General features: G+C 51.5%; 1 protein-coding gene across 1 annotated transcript; it reads right to left on the bottom strand.

Annotated features, from left to right (window-relative positions):
* Positions 1-934: 934 nt before the first annotated feature.
* On the bottom strand, positions 935-15,430 carry RPIA (ribose 5-phosphate isomerase A). The gene is made up of 9 exons (XM_082758537.1): positions 15,151-15,430; positions 11,421-11,481; positions 9,885-9,940; positions 7,008-7,067; positions 6,539-6,603; positions 6,363-6,431; positions 5,699-5,840; positions 4,283-4,382; positions 935-2,176 (listed from the first exon to the last, which is right to left on the bottom strand). Exons 1-9 carry the CDS (start codon positions 15,406-15,408, stop codon positions 2,079-2,081), a joined length of 909 nt encoding a protein of 302 aa, XP_082614663.1. The 5' UTR covers positions 15,409-15,430; the 3' UTR covers positions 935-2,078.
* Positions 15,431-17,131: the final 1,701 nt, after the last annotated feature.

The following is a 17,131-nucleotide window of genomic DNA, read 5'->3' as shown; positions in this document are numbered from 1 at the left end:
CCAGACCTGGTTCAGACCCCAATTTTTCTCCATCCCTGCAGGACACCAAACTCTGCATGACAGCCCATAGTCCAAGACCTGCTCGAAGTCCCCCCAGCAGGGACAGCTGCCACCAAAGCACCGGGCAGTGCCACGAGCATCCCAAGCACCCTGAGAAGCTGGCAAATTAGACTTGCCACATTCAGGCTCCAATTAACAAGCCCCTGCTAAGCACAGAGCTGAATGAGATCACGTCTGGTCCAGGGCCAGGAAGTAATGGTGCAGTAATGGTTTTATTGGCTTTTTGAGAAGGAGCTGTTTGACTTCAGAGAGTCAACAGCAACGTTGGCTCCCGCTAATCTCATTTTGAGAAGCGTGCTGTGTGAGAAGCAGCTTCCTCACAAAGCTTTGCTTGATTGCTCTCTGTTTATCTAGGATTACATTAGGAGCCCGAGACAATCTGAAAGCAGCCCGTGGCAGTCGAAACAGGGCTATGATTTTGGGAAGGGCTTCTGCAGCATCAGATTTGCGAGAAGAGATGCTCCAGCCTTTCCAGCAAGTTGGTGACTGGGTGGCAGCCAGCGTGCTCAGTACAAAGAGGTTCAGAATTCACAGAATAGATGTGCAGAAAGGGGAAGATTTAAAGGCGTAAAAATAGCTCCTTTTTGTCAAAAGGGAGCTGTATTTTCCATGCCCAAGTTTCAGACATGCGGATTTAAGACAGGCACGTTGTAAGTGCTGCAGCTAGCACGTGATAATTAGAGAAGGGTTCATTGAAAATAATGTGTTTACCTTAAGCAAAAAGAAATCAAATGCAACAGGGTGAATTTAGCTTGGGTGAAGTGCTGTTTTAAGGGAAAAATGCAGAAAAACTTTTAATAGAACTAGAGCATAGATCAGTCTCACAACCACCTGCTCATGGAGTAGTTACCTGAAGAATGCAATCACCACCAGACCTGGTATAACAGTTCTTTATTTCAGTGTCTCTAACACAAAAAGAGGGCTTGCATTTTGACATCAGAACCATGCAAAGCACCTGTACACAGAGAACAATATATCAAATAAGTGTCTCCCTCCTGCTACATACGGTAAATTTAGGCAGGAAGACTCGGTTTTCCTTCGCATTCTGCTCCATCCTTCCACAAATCAACCAGCTGCGAGAGGTGATCATTAACCTTCATTCCAAACCAGTAATTTGCCACAGAACAGTATTCTGCACTGCCCCAAGCTGCTCATAAATGCTTCCGTAAACATCCTCAAGGACCCTCAGGTTCTGCTCTCCTTTTACAAGGATGAAGTTCTGAACATCTCCAGCTACTGGAACAGGCTTTAACAGAGGTACTGGGTTAATACAGTTGTAAGAGAACAGATTTTGGCTCAAAGGATGAATGTCTCCTCCATACAGAGGCCCCAAAAAGGCCCTTATTAACGTCCCAGACACAGGGACGCAGAGACCACAGTGCCCCTAGGCTCAGAGATTTGTCATATGCACAGAGGATTAATCAGACATCCCGACTATTAAAAAACAGTGGTGTAGAAAAAATAAAAGGCATAAAATACCGAACCAAAAAGGTTCCAAATAAGGCATCAGCAGGTCCCAACTGGGTGTGCTCCTATTATGCACACCATCCTCCCAGCCAAGGTGGCTAAGGATGGTGCATTAGGATTGTATCTGTGACCTCAATCGTTGAGCGCTAAGAGCAGCCCGAAGGGTTCAAGTTCTGTTTAAAAAAAAAAAAAAAAGAAAGAAAAAAAGAAAAACAAAAAAAAAAATAAAACACAAAACAAGAAGTATTCTTTTTGGTAAATATTTCTTAGAAAATCAAAATGTTAAAGCAATTTGTTTAAATGATTCTTTAAAAAAAGACAACATTCCTGTAAAGTAAAAATATATATATATCTAGAAATAGAATATAATTTTTTTGTTGTTTTTTTTTTTAAAAAAAAGACATTCAGTATCACATCAGCGGATTCTGCTCAACTCCCCGTCCGCCTCCTGCGATACCCGCTGCTCGTTAAGGCAAAACATCAGGCTGGCACCGTTACCACAGCTGAATCCAAGTGGCCCGAGGTGAAGCAGAGCGGGCAGCGCGCCGGCATCAGCGGGGCTGCTTCTCCCTCACACTGACCGAGCCGTCCTCCATGCCGAAATACACCACCTCTGCCATGTTGATGAACAGCCCTGTCTCCACCACACCTGGGAATGAGAGCGTTAATGCTGGAGCCATCAAAGGTTCAGAGAAATGTATCCAGCCTGGGTGATTTGCATCAGCCACACCGGGAACACCTGGGAAGCTTTTTCCCCGCAGCCAGCCCCCTAGGAAGCTCTCTGGAGAGTAAGAAACAGCTCCCAGAGCTCCCCGTGATGTTCACACCACCCCAGCCACCATTTTTACACTAACACAACCACAAACAAGGCATTTTCAGACAGCTCACAGGAGTCAGAGGAAGCCACACAGCCATAAACTTAACCACTTTAGCTTTTAAACATGTCTGAAAAATTATCTTCTTGGAATACACCTGGGTAACGCTTGTTCAGATATTAAGAGACAGCAGATCTGCTGCTGCCTCTGCAATTTGTAGCCCATTAGCAGGTATGCTTCTGGTTGCATTTAATTATGTAATTATGGGGTGCTCTTAACTTCACAGTGGTCACTGAGCTGCAGCCAGAGCCCATAAACACCCAGGCTCGTGGTTTCCAAACCAGGCAGGTGGAGGATGCAAGCCAGTGCCATGGGTTCAAACAGAGCCTCCAGGCTTTCCTCCCAGCCAGCAAAAGACTCCTCTAGGAATCAAACCGAAACTTCCTCTGGGACAGGGGAGAAAAGCCCGCTTTTCACATTGCTTAAACCTTTGATACCACAGAGATTACAGCCACAGAAAAGCCCATGAGAAGTTAATCATGCTGTCTACAGGCAATTAAGGGCAAAATGGATTTGAGGCCAAAGATCAAGGAGGAAGAAAAAAAAAAAATAGCATCAAAGCGATGCTTGTCCAGTCGGTCCTTCCTTATACAGCAAAAAGAAAAGCCCAGGGATACCATCAGCTCTGTTTTGAGGCACACAAAATCCTCGAGCATCTTTAACACTGGCAGTTTGTAGCGACGCACAGCTCTGCAGCCCCCAGAGACCTTCCAAGGCGGCAGCTTGCTGGTGCACGTGGCACTCAGCATGCCAAAACCCTGGTCCCGTAACGGACCCAAAGACAGAGGCCACCAACACTCAGAGCCAGCAGTGAGACTGCTGGGTGAGCCCACGCACGCTGCCTAGGATACGGAGCACTGCACGGGGACAGCCCAGCCCAGCAGCACTCTCTGGTTCATTTACACCAGCCACTGGTTTGTTTAGATCTGCTCCTGCCAAAGGTCTGAACCCGCCATCTACTGTTGGCTGCGAGCAAGTGCCAAGTAATTATTCAGACCGCAGACACCAAGACAAGCCAGGGCAGAGGTAACACCCTGGCAGCTTGCTCCGAGAGCTGGAGAAAAGAAATTGGGTTTGTTTTCAGCAAGTCAGCCTTCCAATAAGCACAGAGGGAAGCAAAGCCACTAAACAGAAGCAGTTTTAAGTTACTGGGGACTCTTCACCAAGCCTAAATTCATGGCCTCTGGCTGGTCCTGTTTAAATGATGGTGCCAGGACAATATTTTGCCACTTTGCAACAGGATCCCAGCCTGTTCCTATGCGTTCTGGCAATACACGAGCAATAGTAAAGCTAAAGGCAGTCCTGCTGTGCGCTGCAGGGGCAGGCAGTTATCTGGGATGAACTCAAAGATAAAAGATACAAGAATATGTATTCAAAAATTGGCCAGATTCAAGAGCAGACGTTTGCTAAGAACTCCAGACGAGATGGCCAGAAGAGGCTGAGCCAGGCTTCATCTGCTCAGGAGTCCTTGCAGAGAAGCTGTTCCATTTGGAAACAGAATCATTGGCCACTGCTTCTCTTTTGCACATAAACAGCTGTAACAACAGGTACGATATCCTGCAACCTTACAGCAAGGTGAGTCCCCAGGACTACACAAGTAATGAGACGGAGCTGTAAGCAGTTTCTGAATAACACAGCCCAGTGCAAAAATGAAAATAACGTAGCCCAGTGCAAACCCCTCGTTCCTGAGTCCACCAGTGGCTCCATTAAAAGCTTCTTGCTAAATGGACATGAGGAGAGTAAGGAAGAGAATAAGACTGGCATGACTAAAATACAAAATGGTATACACGCACACACATACACACATTATCCCAAGGTTGGGGCTTTTCTAGCATGGACCAAGCCTTAGCCAGTGTTTGGTTTTTAGTTACAGACATTACCTGGTATCATTTTGATGGCAGTGTTCACTTCGCTCCATTCATGAACCTTGTCAAACTTCCAATCCAGGATGAAGTTCCCGTTGTCCGTCACCACGGGGCCCTGGGAAGCAAACCCATCTGTCAGCACCTTGAGCTCTTTTCCTACCAAGCACGGTGAGGGACTGTCACGGCCTCGCACCGGGAGCTGTCCCCGCTGCACCAGTTCAGAGAAAGTCATCGTTCAAGTAAAGGAGGGCAGTGCACTGCTCCACGAGAACAATAAGTCTGTAAGAAAAAACATCACCCGAGGCAACTACGCCTCCCGCATTCTTCTGCATACAGTTCACAGATAATCATGCAGAAGCTGGAAATAATAATGATGTGATTTCATCACTGTGATAGAGGATCCTTTTTGCAAGAGTAAAACCAGATGAATGTCCTAAAAAGGCTTGGTAAAAATACACGACTGAGGCCAAAACAAGACCCTCCACCCCAGCAATATGGGTGTGCCATGTACTGCTGGATGCTATGTGGAGGTTTTGGGAGCTGAAGGATTGCTGGCCTTCAGTGTCCCAGATGTGCTCAGCACTCTCAAACCCCAACAGTTGGGTCCTTTCAATAATGACATGACAGCTGGGGCTGAGAACAAGATGTCTCAGCAGCTTGGTGCAGGGTTTGTGACCACACATGCCAGCAAGGACCACGGCAGGAAAAAAGCATCCTCCAAAGTCAGGGCTCGTGCTGGAGCAGCACCAATGTGCATTCCCGAGAAAGGCTGGTCTCAGTTCATGGACAACAACTGGTTTGCTCTTCTCAGGCTCCTAAACACAGCCCCTCAACCTCTGGCCAGGGGATGAAATGCACCAAAACCAAGTACTCAGCCTTCAGGCATTAGCTCCAGCTTTTTCCTGCAGACAGCTCTCTTTTTCCCTGGCTAAGCCCCACTGTCCCAGCCAGGATAGGACAGTGGCGGTGGAAACAAAGCAGATTTGGTTTCAATTTAGTGCAGCTCTTGCTCTGTGTAACACTCAGGAGCCTGGGATCACCAGGAGCTGCCCACATAACACATTGGTGGCACAGACTGCCCTCCAACCCCCAAACATCCCTGCAGAGCAGCAGGTCAGGTATGTGTGGGTGAGATGGAGGCCCCAGCAGGACAGAGAGGGATCCCACAAGCACAGCAATGTGCTGTGAACAGAGAGACCCAGAGCAGCCCTCAGACGTGGGCTTGGCCATCCCTCTTCCCCTTGTTCGGGGCTGCTTGCTTTGAGAGGGAGGCCAGAGAGGCCTTCCATGAGCAAGCCCAACATCTAAACATGCAGTTCATTAACCGAAGTGTAATTGGGGGAGAATTACACAAGGGACCAGATTTAATCAGACAAAAAGTCACATTCAGGTGGCTCCTTTGGGCACCCGGGGCCGATCAGGGCCACTCACCGCTTTGCTAACAGCCATCCGCAGCTCTGCAGCACCCCCGAAGTTTTTGGTCAGGGCTCTGGTGACAGGGACATAAGCCATGGGGATGACTTCAATGGGGATTCCCTTCTTCCACTGCTCCCCGAGACTCTCTGATTTTTTCCTGAGGACACGGTTTGAGGCGAGATTAGTGTCAGACATTACACTGCTACCACCATTAACATAACACACATCAAATTCTCTCTTGCAAATCCCTCAGGTGTAAGGCTCTAGAGAACAGAGCACTCAGTTTGCACTTGCATGTATGCAAGAAGAAAAAGTTTAATGTGCAAAGCTCTGCTCATAAGCCCTGTTTTTACACACTTTGAACAAACAGGACAGAAATTGGCTTCTCTACAGCCTCATGGCTGCACGCACAGAAGGGGAAATTTATTCCGTGCTGACAATCACTGAGCTCAGAAAGAACAGAGCAGCAGCTTCCCCACAAGCCCTGCTGACTTGTAAGCAGGCCTGCTGAGTTGAAAATTAAGGAAAAAAGGCCAGATTCAATCGCTGAAGCACTGGGAATCAGGCTCGTCTCCACTTATCCCTGCTCCCCTGACCCACTGGAAGAACTGTAACAGCCTAACATGGGACCACCCAAATCCTCCCACAAGACAGAGGTGTAACAAACCTTAATATTTACCTGTAATCGGCAATAACAATGAAGCATTTTGCATATCCTGCAACTATCTTCTCCTGCGTCAAGCAGCCACTGCAAGGGAATAAAAGAAAATGTCAGAAAATGTCAGAAAACATCGGACTGCCCCAAAGCCACCCACCACCGGCGCCCCACGCAGACACACAGACAGCAAGGCTCACCCGCCACCTTTGATAAGGTTGAGGTTTGAGTCCACCTCATCCGCTCCATCGATGGCAACGTCGAGCTGTAGGGAGAGAAGAAATTCGGTGTGGAAACCTCACCCACACGGCCTCAAGGTGCTGCTCTCAGTGAAGATCTTGCCGTCTCAGGGGACCACCCGGGGACAAGCCCTGCGCTTTCTGGTCACCTTGTGGTGTCAGTGGTTGGGATTTGGGGGCATTTGTGGTCTTTGTGAAATGGAGGAGCCCGGTTCAACAGCCTCCTGGCCCACAATCCCTGCCCAAGTCACCCTAAAACCCAGCTTCTCAGCCAGACCACTGCTTGAGCAAACTAAAAAGCTCAGGGAAAAAAATAAACTAAGCCAGTTTTCTCCCATCCTGCAGCTTTTCTCCCCAAGGACAGATGAGCCTGGTGCTTTAGGAAGGGCCAGGCTGAAGGCAAGGCAGGTGAGGCCTCGGTCCCGCATACCTCTGGATGTCTGTCCAGGTCACTCAGCGTTAAGCCGTTCTGCAGGATCAGCTGCCGGGCCTGCGCACCAAGAACACAGCGAACACCAGTTACCAGGGGTAGGGAAGGAAAACAGCCTTGTGGGGTCGTTCCCCACACCACAGCAAGGATGGAGGCACCCTGGAAAGCCTGCAGGGCTCTGTCCTGAGCTCACAGAGAGCCAGCAGCAAGGCACGACAAGGAGGAAATGCTGCTCCCGCACCAGGTTCTTTTGTCCAAATAATGATGGTTTGAACTCAAAATGCTCAGACGGTGCAAAGGGAATGGCCTGAGTGCAGGTCTCTCCATCCTAGACAGCGGGAAGGCCCGTCAGCTTGGTGGGAGACACCTGTGTCTAAGCATGAGGACACATATAGGATTTTTGATTCCCGTGTTTTTAATTTCAGCTGGGACATTATACTCCCCTGCACCCATCTAGCCCCTCAGATTGCTTTTGTCTGAAAAATGGGAGCAGGAAAATGAATTATTTGCACCGTAGCGATGTGGAGCTAATGATGAAAGTGCTATTCATATCAGAAAGAAACAAACACCAAATGAAAAAGCAAAAAGGAAAAGCACAACTCATGGCAAAAGTGTGGGAAGCCTCCTGGAACAGCTCTTTGGTGGCCCCGACAGACTTTTACTGAAGTAGCCGTGCATTTCCCTTTAGTGGCAACACGACACAGAGCACCTGGAGCTACTCTCCCCTTGGTCCACCTGTATGAATGTAAGACGAAGCTTACAGAACCTTAAATGGGTTGAATTTTCCGTTGCAGATCACTGTTTGAGTGACTGTCCCTCCTTGCATGAATTCTGCTCGAGTCTGAACTTCCCGTTGTGCTGTGGCTATTCCAAGAAACCTGGATGAACTCCTTCCCAGCAATTTTACCCACTTAAAAAGTGCACCAGTCACATGTGGAAACGCTAAGAAGGATTAGCCCGTGATAGCCCTGGCAATGAGAAACAACTTGTATCTTTTATATTTCTATATCACTTCATAACATGCAGCTTTAACACCCATGGGCTGAGGGCTCTTGATCAAACTGTGCACTGGGATTGCCCCGAGGGCTCCCAAAGTACAAAAAGATCCCCGTCAGTGGGTGTACATTGGTGGTGTTCGTGTAGGAAGATTTCAGGGATCTGGGAATTGAAAGCATTGGAAAACACTGTGCTGCACATGCAGGCCAGATCCCAAACAGGCCCAGAGCGAGCGGCGTGGAAACGAGGTGGCTCTCCTCGGGCCCTCTGCTTGCAAGGCGATGAGAGCAGGCCGGCAGAAATCAGCAGCAGAGCTCCCACAACAGGGGGCAAAGTGGCAGGACCTGGCAGCGACGGGTCGCTGCCCACAAGGGTCTGGCTCCGTGCTCTCGGCACGCGTCCGGGTGCAAAGAAGAGACAATGCAAAAGCCAAGGGACGGATACTTACCCCGGCACTAGCTTTACTGATGGTGATGGAATCACCCAACCTTACAACAGGGAAGGGAGAAGAATAAAAGCCCACTGAAAGCAATTCTTCCTTGCCAGTGACCTCAGGCAGCCATTTACACCTGTACGTAGCGAAAATAAGAGGCTGTTTTGCTGACCTGGGAACGTTTCCCTGCGAATGGGTTGAGGTCTGAGAGACTGCACAGGATACAAGGCAGCCCCACGTTTGGGGGATTTGGGCTCGTGCATGTGTGACCTATCTCCTCCCTTTACCAGCAACCCGGGTGTTTTACTGGGAAGAAACTTTGTAATGTTACGTGAACAATCCCAGCACTTCAAGGCAGGGCAGGCTCCAGCCCACACTTGCCACGAAACTTTTATCAATATTCCCTCCAAGACCTAATAACGTAATTCAGAAGAGTTTTAATACATTCTGACAGCCCATGGCACCTCAGGATAGGGATCAGTTTAGTCAGATCAAAGAGAGGCCATCACTACAGTGTATGCATGAAGCAGAAGCACGGATACAGGTTGAAAAATATATATTTTTTACTTGTTTCCCTTTGCAGCAGTTTGCTTTACATCCAGTTTGCCACTGGTCGTTTGCAACTGCTGAGAAGAGAGAGCCTCACGTTTAAAGAGCATCTGCAGGGCACAAGGGTATTAAGTTTTCATAAGGTTTTAGGATAATTTAGGTTGGTCTCCATCCAACCTCCAGCTCACAGCAGGGTCAGCTACCAGGCTGCTCAGGGATTTGCTACACAAACCTCTGAAACTGCGCACGGCCCCTCTGGGCAGCCCGCCTCACCGTAGGATTGTCCTCACGGTGACAAAGTTGTGACAGAAGTACAATCCCAGAATCCACATCAGGACCAAGAAAAGGACAAATGTCCAGTTCCCAGACTGGAGTGTTGTCACCCAGCCTTGAAAACCCCGCGGGTGGCTGGCACCGTCTCCTCTCTACCCTAAGGGGACAAGGTGCACAGCTGCTCCTCCGCAGCTGTGTTTCCACCTCAGGGAACAGAGGCAGAGAGACCAAAGGCATTTGCCTGAAGGCACAGAAGCAGCTCAAAAGCTTCCTGAGCAGCTCTGAGTTTTACCACAGAGCCACAATTCTCCCTCTCCCCGCCAGCTTCTTAACAGCTAGGTTGGTATGAGCTGATCCCTGCAAAAGTTGCACTGCAAAGGAAAAATTAAGCTGATTTCTCTCCCGCAATCTCTTGTAAAATGCAGCTGATACATGCTGTCAAGCTCCTCCTGAAAACACAAGAGCTTGCACCGTGATTTTCACAGCTTTCAGGGCCTGGTACAGAATGAGGGAAGGAGACTCAGCATCTCCAACGTGTTTTGCATTACGAGCCTGCTTCACCACAGCCAAAGGAAAGACGTTTGTGAGCGCCTGGACTAAAAGAAAACAAAGGAGGAAGCGCTTACCTGAAAGGATGTAGGGATGCAGACAATTGCCAGGTTCTCTTCTTTAACCCGCTCGGCTGGAGGAAGAAAGCAGAAGCCTTGGTTTGTTCGTTGCAGAAGGAAACACAGCGCAGCAACTCTCGCTTTAAGGAATCAGCTCAGAAAAGCCGCTCTGAATCACCGCAATTACTTGCTTGGCTTGCAAATAACTCAGTCACGCTCAAAACACCAACAGGTGCCACCCTGCAGAGGCTCAGGCTCTGTTTCTGCAGCGGTGTTTGAACACCCCCCCAGCCCCGGACTCCACGAGCTGTTAACCTTTGGCTCTCCAGCAGCGGAGAAGCGAGGGTTGTGCCTCATCAGCAGCTCCTGGGACACAAGCCCCGCTCCCTTCTCTCGCTCCATTAGACAGGTTTTGCTGTGCTCCTTGTAAACAGAGCTGCAGCAGCTGCCTGAGAGGTTTTCTGGCTCGTTGCCTTGGGGACATCGCGCCCATTTCTTATAAAACATTTAAATATACGGCAGGGAAAGGATTAATGAGGCACGGTATGCCGTGAAACGGAAGGAAAGATTTCTTCCCCCGGGTTAATTTCAAATGATGAAAATCTATCGGTATGATATTGCTACGGCCAAAAATGTGATTTTTGTAAATACAATGCAACAGCCAGCTCATCAGAGCGAGCACGTGGGCCACAGGCTTCAAGGCACTGCAGCCCTGCAGGGATGAAATACACAGGGCCATGTGCTGCTACAACTCACATCTCACTTTTCTTTTGAGATCGATCCCGTGTTAAAATCGGAAGTGGCCGTAACACTGAGCCAAACCCAGGCAGCTGAATGGCAGCTCCCGAGCCACCTCCCAGCACATACAAAGGCGTGGGGTGATGTGGGTGCGACAGGCAGGTCACACCGTGATCCCTCCTGTGCCCTGTCCTGCACTCTGCCCGAGAAGCTGGGAGTCACTTTGCAGCCACTCTGCAAAAATGCGTTCGCTTCACTTGAGAATTTTGCAAAGAGGCTGAAAATTTCTGAATCACACCCCAAGCAAATCTGCACCTCGAGGCAAGCAGAGCGACCTAGCTGCGGGGTATAAAAAAAGGTGAAACAGGATTTCATTCCTTGCCCTGCTCACACCTCAGCAGGACCCTCAGCATGAAGCAGCGTGAGCTGCATGCGAACGGGTTAATGGCAGCAGAGCAGCTGCAGGGCCCGGAGCCACAAAGCAAGTCGGGACCGGGCAGAGCTGGAAGGCTTTTAGCTCCAGTTTGTGGTGGGTGCCAGTTAAGTGCATCGCCTGGCCCTGCGGGGAGAACAGGTGGAAAGCACTGCTCTGCTGAGCAAAGCCGAGGGAATCAGTCCCTCCTCGGGGCTCTCTGTGCAAAAAGTTTGGAGCACGAGGCCCGGCTGTAACTTCCGGCTTTGAGCAGGACAGGGCAGCGGGGTGAATACACCCAGTGTATGAGCACGAGCTCTACGTACGCCTGGTTTCCAGTTATTTGGGGCAGCTGGACAAGAGGACTTTCTGGAGGAGGAGCGACGTGACGGGGAGCACCCTACCTAATCGATGCACGGCGTGGACAATCGTGGAACCGCTTCCGATGCCAAGAACTTGATTGTTCTGCAAATCAAGGAGAGAGACAGGAGAGCTGTTAGTGGGGCACGGTGCGAGGCCTCTGCTGTTCCACCAGACTGTATTTTGGGCACGTGCAAGGGGAACTTTGCCTGGAAATGCCCGCTGACAGTGTGCTTCAGACAAGGAGAGGAGCTCGCTCCAGCGTGGCAGGACTGCTGCCTGCTCTCCCTGAGGGATTTTAAGCAACTCACTCACTTCTTACAGGACCTGAGCTCGCTAAGTACCGCTGTGTCTGGCTCTCGGGGTGCTCAATGCACGCTCGCTGCTGGTTGCTGGCAGCGCCAGAGGCAGCCTCAGCAGCAGCACATCAGGGCTTGAATTCCAACTAATCCTTGAGGGACTGTGCCGAGGGCAGCCAAAACAACAGGATTTGTCCTCCCCCACAAAAGCCCAGCGCAGAGCAGGAAGGAAGCCTGGGAAACACTCGCATGGGGTCTCACGGCTCAGCCTCCCGGCACTCCCAGCCAGCAGCACATCTCCTTGAAACAAGCAGCCCTGTTTGCAAGCCCCAGCCCCGGCACAGGACGAGTCTTTTCCTTCCGAGACAGGCGGAGAGGAACGTGAGCTCCCTGCGGTTCACCAGCAGGCAACAGCAGCACTTCTCCTGCCGGAGAGCTGGGAGCTTCCCCCAATACCACAGAGGAAGAAGGTGAAACGGCCTCCAGATAATATCTCCCGAAGAAGCCGCACAGTAACAGCAGCGGGCTGCTGCCAGCGGTGTTGTTAATAATGCTGGGCATGCACCAGCAGCTGAAGCAAAGCAGTTCCTAGAAGACACTAACACCATCCCCTTACACAGGGCACGGAGCTGGCTGCAGGAGGCTCCGGCGACAGCCCTGAAGGATGAGTGAGCCTGGCAGCGTGTTTTAAACACAGCTCGGCCCTGGACTTTCTCTGCTTGTGGTCCGGCTCCAGGATCGCTGCGGTCTCACCCGTAACACAGACACGTTTCTAAAGCACGCCGCAGGCTGAGGGTGGTTGGGCGCAGTCGTGTTGCCTGCCCCAGAGGATGCTTTGCTGTGTAAACCTGTGTTTTATTACCAGCTCAGCCTCCCACCCAGCAAGAACTGCCTGTGGCATCTTGCACACTCATTTTCAGTGTACTTGCCCCAGGTTTGGACGGGATCCAAAGCTTAAATTGACTTAAGGAGGCACGGTATCACCACAGAGATTTCAGATGCTAAAGACTTCCAGCCAGCCAGAAGTGCAGGCACAGAGCTGCTGGGTGTTCCTTCTCGGATGTCAGGCAGCTCTTCCTCCGTGAGCAACAAGTCAGAGCTCAGCAGATGTGGACAAAGCCACATCTGCAGCATTTCAACCGGCTGAAACATTACTGGGACGTGAGCCTGCCTGGAAAGGCAGAGCTCAAGGCAGGTCACCCTCCCCTACGATTAATGACTTCCCTTGCTTCTGCAGCTTAAAAGCTTAAAAAAAAAATAATAAAGTTCTCTGAAACCCAGCACACAAACAGCTCCAGCTCTTCCTAACCACCGTGACTCTGCAAAAGAAGGGGAAAGCAACAGATCACGGCCACGTGCTTGCGACACTGCCAGCAGAGCTACGACATGGGAGAAGCCCAACAGCTCCCAGGGCTTCTCAGTTTCACCTGCCTGGCTGGCAGAGCCCAGCAGAGCAGCTGCAAGGGGCGAGCAAGGCTCGTTTTGGCCATGCAAGGGGCAGTTTCATCTCCTTGACCTCATCTCTGCAGGCTGGGACAACTTTTTGGAAGCCCTAAAGCAATGGTTAAAGTCTCGGCATCAGCCACCCCATTGTAATGAGGTGGGAAGAGCTCACCAGGCTCATCAACAGAGATAAAACTGAAGTTGTTTATCAGTGAGGAGGGGCAAAGCACCCTCCTGTAGGAGGTGGCAAGCCTTTGGGCTAAGCAGGTTTCCCAAAATTCACTTTAAGCCATTCTAAAGCAGTGCTGTCACAACCCCTGACCTACCACGGTTCCTCTCTCTCCCTTCTCAGCTCCAACCCCAGCCAGAGCAGGGGCAAAACCAGCCCAAACCCACAAAATTTTTAAAATGGGTGCACAGCAAGCCTGCCCTGAGCTACAGACAGGGCACAGCACGTTGAGTGCACCAGCAACACCTCACAGGCATGGCCAGTCCAGCACAAGTTTCCAAGATTTGGATTTACATGAGCAAAGAACTGGAGATGAGTAGCACAAAGGCCAAAGTTTCCTCGTGGGCATCTTCAGTCCTCTGTGGCACTGGAGGAGCTGTATAAAGGCAGAGCCAGCTGTCCCCAGGCAGCTTAGGGCTCCGTGCTACCTGCACTGCTCCTGTTTGAGCTCCTCCATCCCGGTGTCTGCTCGAGGTACCGTGGGTTCTGCTCTCACACCTGCCCAGGGACAAGCGCTGGGGGTAAAAACACTGACCTGGCTTTAATTCAATGAGAAAGAAGGAGGAAAAAGGAAAAAAGGGATCCCTTCCTGATCCCCACCTAATGCAGCTGCTGCAGGCTGCCCAAGGAGCTGATGTTGGGGAGGGCAGCCCCAGTGCCATGAGCTTGCAGCAGAGCCGTGTCCTGCCCAACCCAGCCCCAAACCCAAACCCAAACCCAGCAGCACCTTCCACACGTGCCTGGCACACACGGGAGGCGATCTGCAGCTGCTTTTTTGGGAATCCTACTGCTCCCTCTGCTAGCAGCGATAGCAGCAACGGCCAAAAGCAAAACTGTCGGGCAAAGCAGCTGCTCCCTCCCGATACAAGCTGAAAGGGAGATGGGTTTTCTGCAATAGCTGAGACCATCCAGCTCTGGGGGGACTCCAACTTGTTTCCAGCCAGCTTGCAGAGCAAACATTGCGATATTACTCCCACTGCTGCCTCTTTCATTATTAGCCAGGCCCTGAACTTCAACCCGTTGGGACAGGGCCAAACGTCACCGTTAAGTTGTCCTGACCATAAAATAGTGCAAAAGTCACGACTCAGGAGTCACGTTTTGCCCGAAAGTGCACCCACTGCATGACACCCCGCAGTGCCAGGCACGGAGCAGCCCCGCTCCTGGTGGTCAAACCCTTCACAAACCCACACGCTGTGAAATTTGGGGCTTGCTTTCAGCAAGGGAAGGAGCTGATGCCACTGCAAATCGGGATCTCCCCATCCCACTGCCAGCTTTGCAGGGCGCTGGGGGAGGACGGAGTGGCTGCAAAGGAAGCAAAACACTTGTGGGACACCAGGGAAGCTGCTGGCAATCGGGCTGGGGGCAAGCAGGGTGGAAAAAGGGATTTTTCCCTCCCCACGAGTGCTAATATGGACTTGGAGCCCTACACCCCTTCTTCAGCGCTGTTGAAGAGATGGTGAGATAACCCATGGCTCAGCGATAACCCACTCCCTGATGTTAACCCACTGCTCGACAACAACCACCGAGCCTCCAAATGTTCCCCACAACCTACCCCAAAGCTGGGACACCTCCGATCCCATCCAACCCTTGATGGGGTGACCCAAACCCTTCGCCCCTCTCCCTCCTGGCATGGGGCTGCCACCCCCACAGGGCTCGCTGGGCTGGGGGGTGACGAGCCAGGGGGCAAGCCCAGCTCACAAGGAGTGAAAGCAGGGAAAAGCTGGGGGTGTCCTACCCAGAAAGGGGGGCTCGGGGACGAATTTGGGGACCGGGACGGGACGGAGAAAGCAGCCGGGGTCTCACCTGGACGTGCCTGTCCACCGCTGCGCAGGCTGCCAGCCGCTTGGCTTCCTCGGCCATGGTGCCAGCCGGCCGCCCGCGGCTGAAAGCTGCCGTGTCCCCGTCCCTATCCCTGTCCCTATCCCTGTCCCTGTCCCCGTCCCTGCTCCTGTCCCTGTCCCTGTCCGTGTGTCTGTCCCTGCCCCTGCCCCTGTCCCTCCCCGGCGGCCGGGCAGCCAGGGCGGTGCTGCGGAGCGGGCCGAGCCTGCCGGGGAGCCGCATGCCGCCGCGGCCCGCCCCCGGGGGGCTCTCCCGGCCGGGCTGAGGCCCTGAGCCGAGCCGCCTGGATGCCTCCCACCTCCCTCCCTTCCTCCTTCCTCCTTTTCTCCTCCTCCTCCTCCTCCTCCTGCTTCTGCGGCAGGCTGGGACTTGTAGTGCGGCGAGCCCGGGACTACAGCTCCCAACAGTGCCCGCTTGGGGGAGCGGCTCCCGGCTGGGCTGTGGGGTTGAGGGGGAGCCCGGAGCCCTTCACAGCCTTTATCAGGCTTTTTCAGCCCTTCACAGCCCCCGTTCCCCGCCTGGCAGCCGGGGAGCTGCCCCCACAGAGGCAGTGTCCCCCCCGGGACAAATGGGGACGTGGATGGGACAGGAGGTGCTGGACCTTGGGGCGGCCGGCACCCGCTGCTGCTTCTCCCAGTGTAAAACTCAATGGGGTTTGCCATCAGGGAGTGCATAAAACCTTTTTTTTTTTTTTTTTTTTTTTTTTACTTTTTCCGCATTTTTTCCCCCTTTTCCGTGGCTTGTCAGCTGCTGACACCATCCCCTAGACAATCCCAAGCCCAAACCTGGTAGCCAAGCTGAGGCCAGGCACTGGTACCACAAAAAAAAAAAAAAAAAAAAAAAAAGCCCTTTCCAGGCTTCATCCCATGTAGGCAGCTGGGATTTGCAGGTACAAGGTCACAACGAGTGGAGAATCTTTTCTTATTTGCACAACAGAAAAGCTGCTGTTGACTCTTTTTATTTTTTTTTTTTTAGTTCTGCACATGACTGACTTGTTCTGCTGCCAACCCCTGCAATTCCGCTGTGATTTTTTAAGGCTAGAAACGTTTCCTTTTGTTTTCCCTGGGCAGGCACGCCAGCCTTTGAACAATGGGGCCTTATTTCCACAATGGCTCTATTATCATCAGCCAGGCTTATCGGAGTAAGCTGAGGCCTTACCTTTCTGTACAGAGCAGGTGACTCGCTATTAAGAGCATGTGACTGCTATACAGAGGAGCCCAGAGTTTTGTTTGCTGGCAACGATTTTTCCACAAGATACACGTTTTAAAGTCCAAAAACGCATGGCTAATGAAATCTAGATTTCAGAAAGAAATCCCTCCTGAGTGCTGTGTTCTCCCACAACGCCTTAATGTTGAAGGAGAGGCTGACTGGGTTTGGGTGTCACTCCGTTCGGCATCCTAAGTGTTTGACTTCTGCTTGGAACAAAAACCAGTCCTGGGGTTTTTACACCGAATCAGCAAACCCACCTTTACATGCGGGAGCCTCTCAAATCCCACCTGAGTGAGGAGTGCTGGTGCTGAAGTTCAAGACGAGGTGATAAACATGTTTGTAGCCTCAAAGCAACCGCTGCTGGCTTTGGCTTGAAACACATCCCGCAGTGCACGTGCCCGGAGGAATGCAAACATTTCCACTTACAGATAATGCTGCTTTCTGTTAGCGTTTTCTCTGAATCGGTCAGTGAGGCACAGTTCCAGTGAGCGCAGGAAGATCTTTCCCAGAATATTCAGTTTCGGGTGTGCTGAGACTTGCCTGTGCACAAAAAGAGGGCACTGGACCTTTTAGAGATGCATTTTCCCTAAGTTTCAGTGACAGCCAGCTCTATTTGCAAAGCCTCAAAGTCATTCTGTACAAGCCTGTGTTTGCCCCTTGTCAAAGCCGCTCTGGGAGCCAACACTCATCCTCTCCGCTTCATTCAGTACAGAGGGAGGCGTTTGAACCTGCTTTG

Source organism: Aythya marila, assembly GCF_965140915.1.
Source record: "Aythya marila genome assembly, chromosome: 4".
Classification (NCBI taxonomy): Eukaryota; Metazoa; Chordata; class Aves; order Anseriformes; family Anatidae; genus Aythya; species Aythya marila.
This window is presented reverse-complemented; position numbering and strand designations above follow the sequence as displayed.

Coding starts and splice junctions, on each gene's coding strand:
- RPIA (XM_082758537.1), bottom strand. CDS start 15,408: ATGCGGCTCCCCGGCAGGCTCGGCCCGCTCCGCAGCACCGCCCTGGCT. Junction 11,482..15,150: donor CGGTGGACAGGCACGTCCAG/GTGAGACCCCGG, acceptor CTTGATTTGCAG/AACAATCAAGTTCTTGGCAT. Junction 9,941..11,420: donor CCACGCCGTGCATCGATTAG/GTAGGGTGCTCC, acceptor TTCTTCCTCCAG/CCGAGCGGGTTAAAGAAGAG.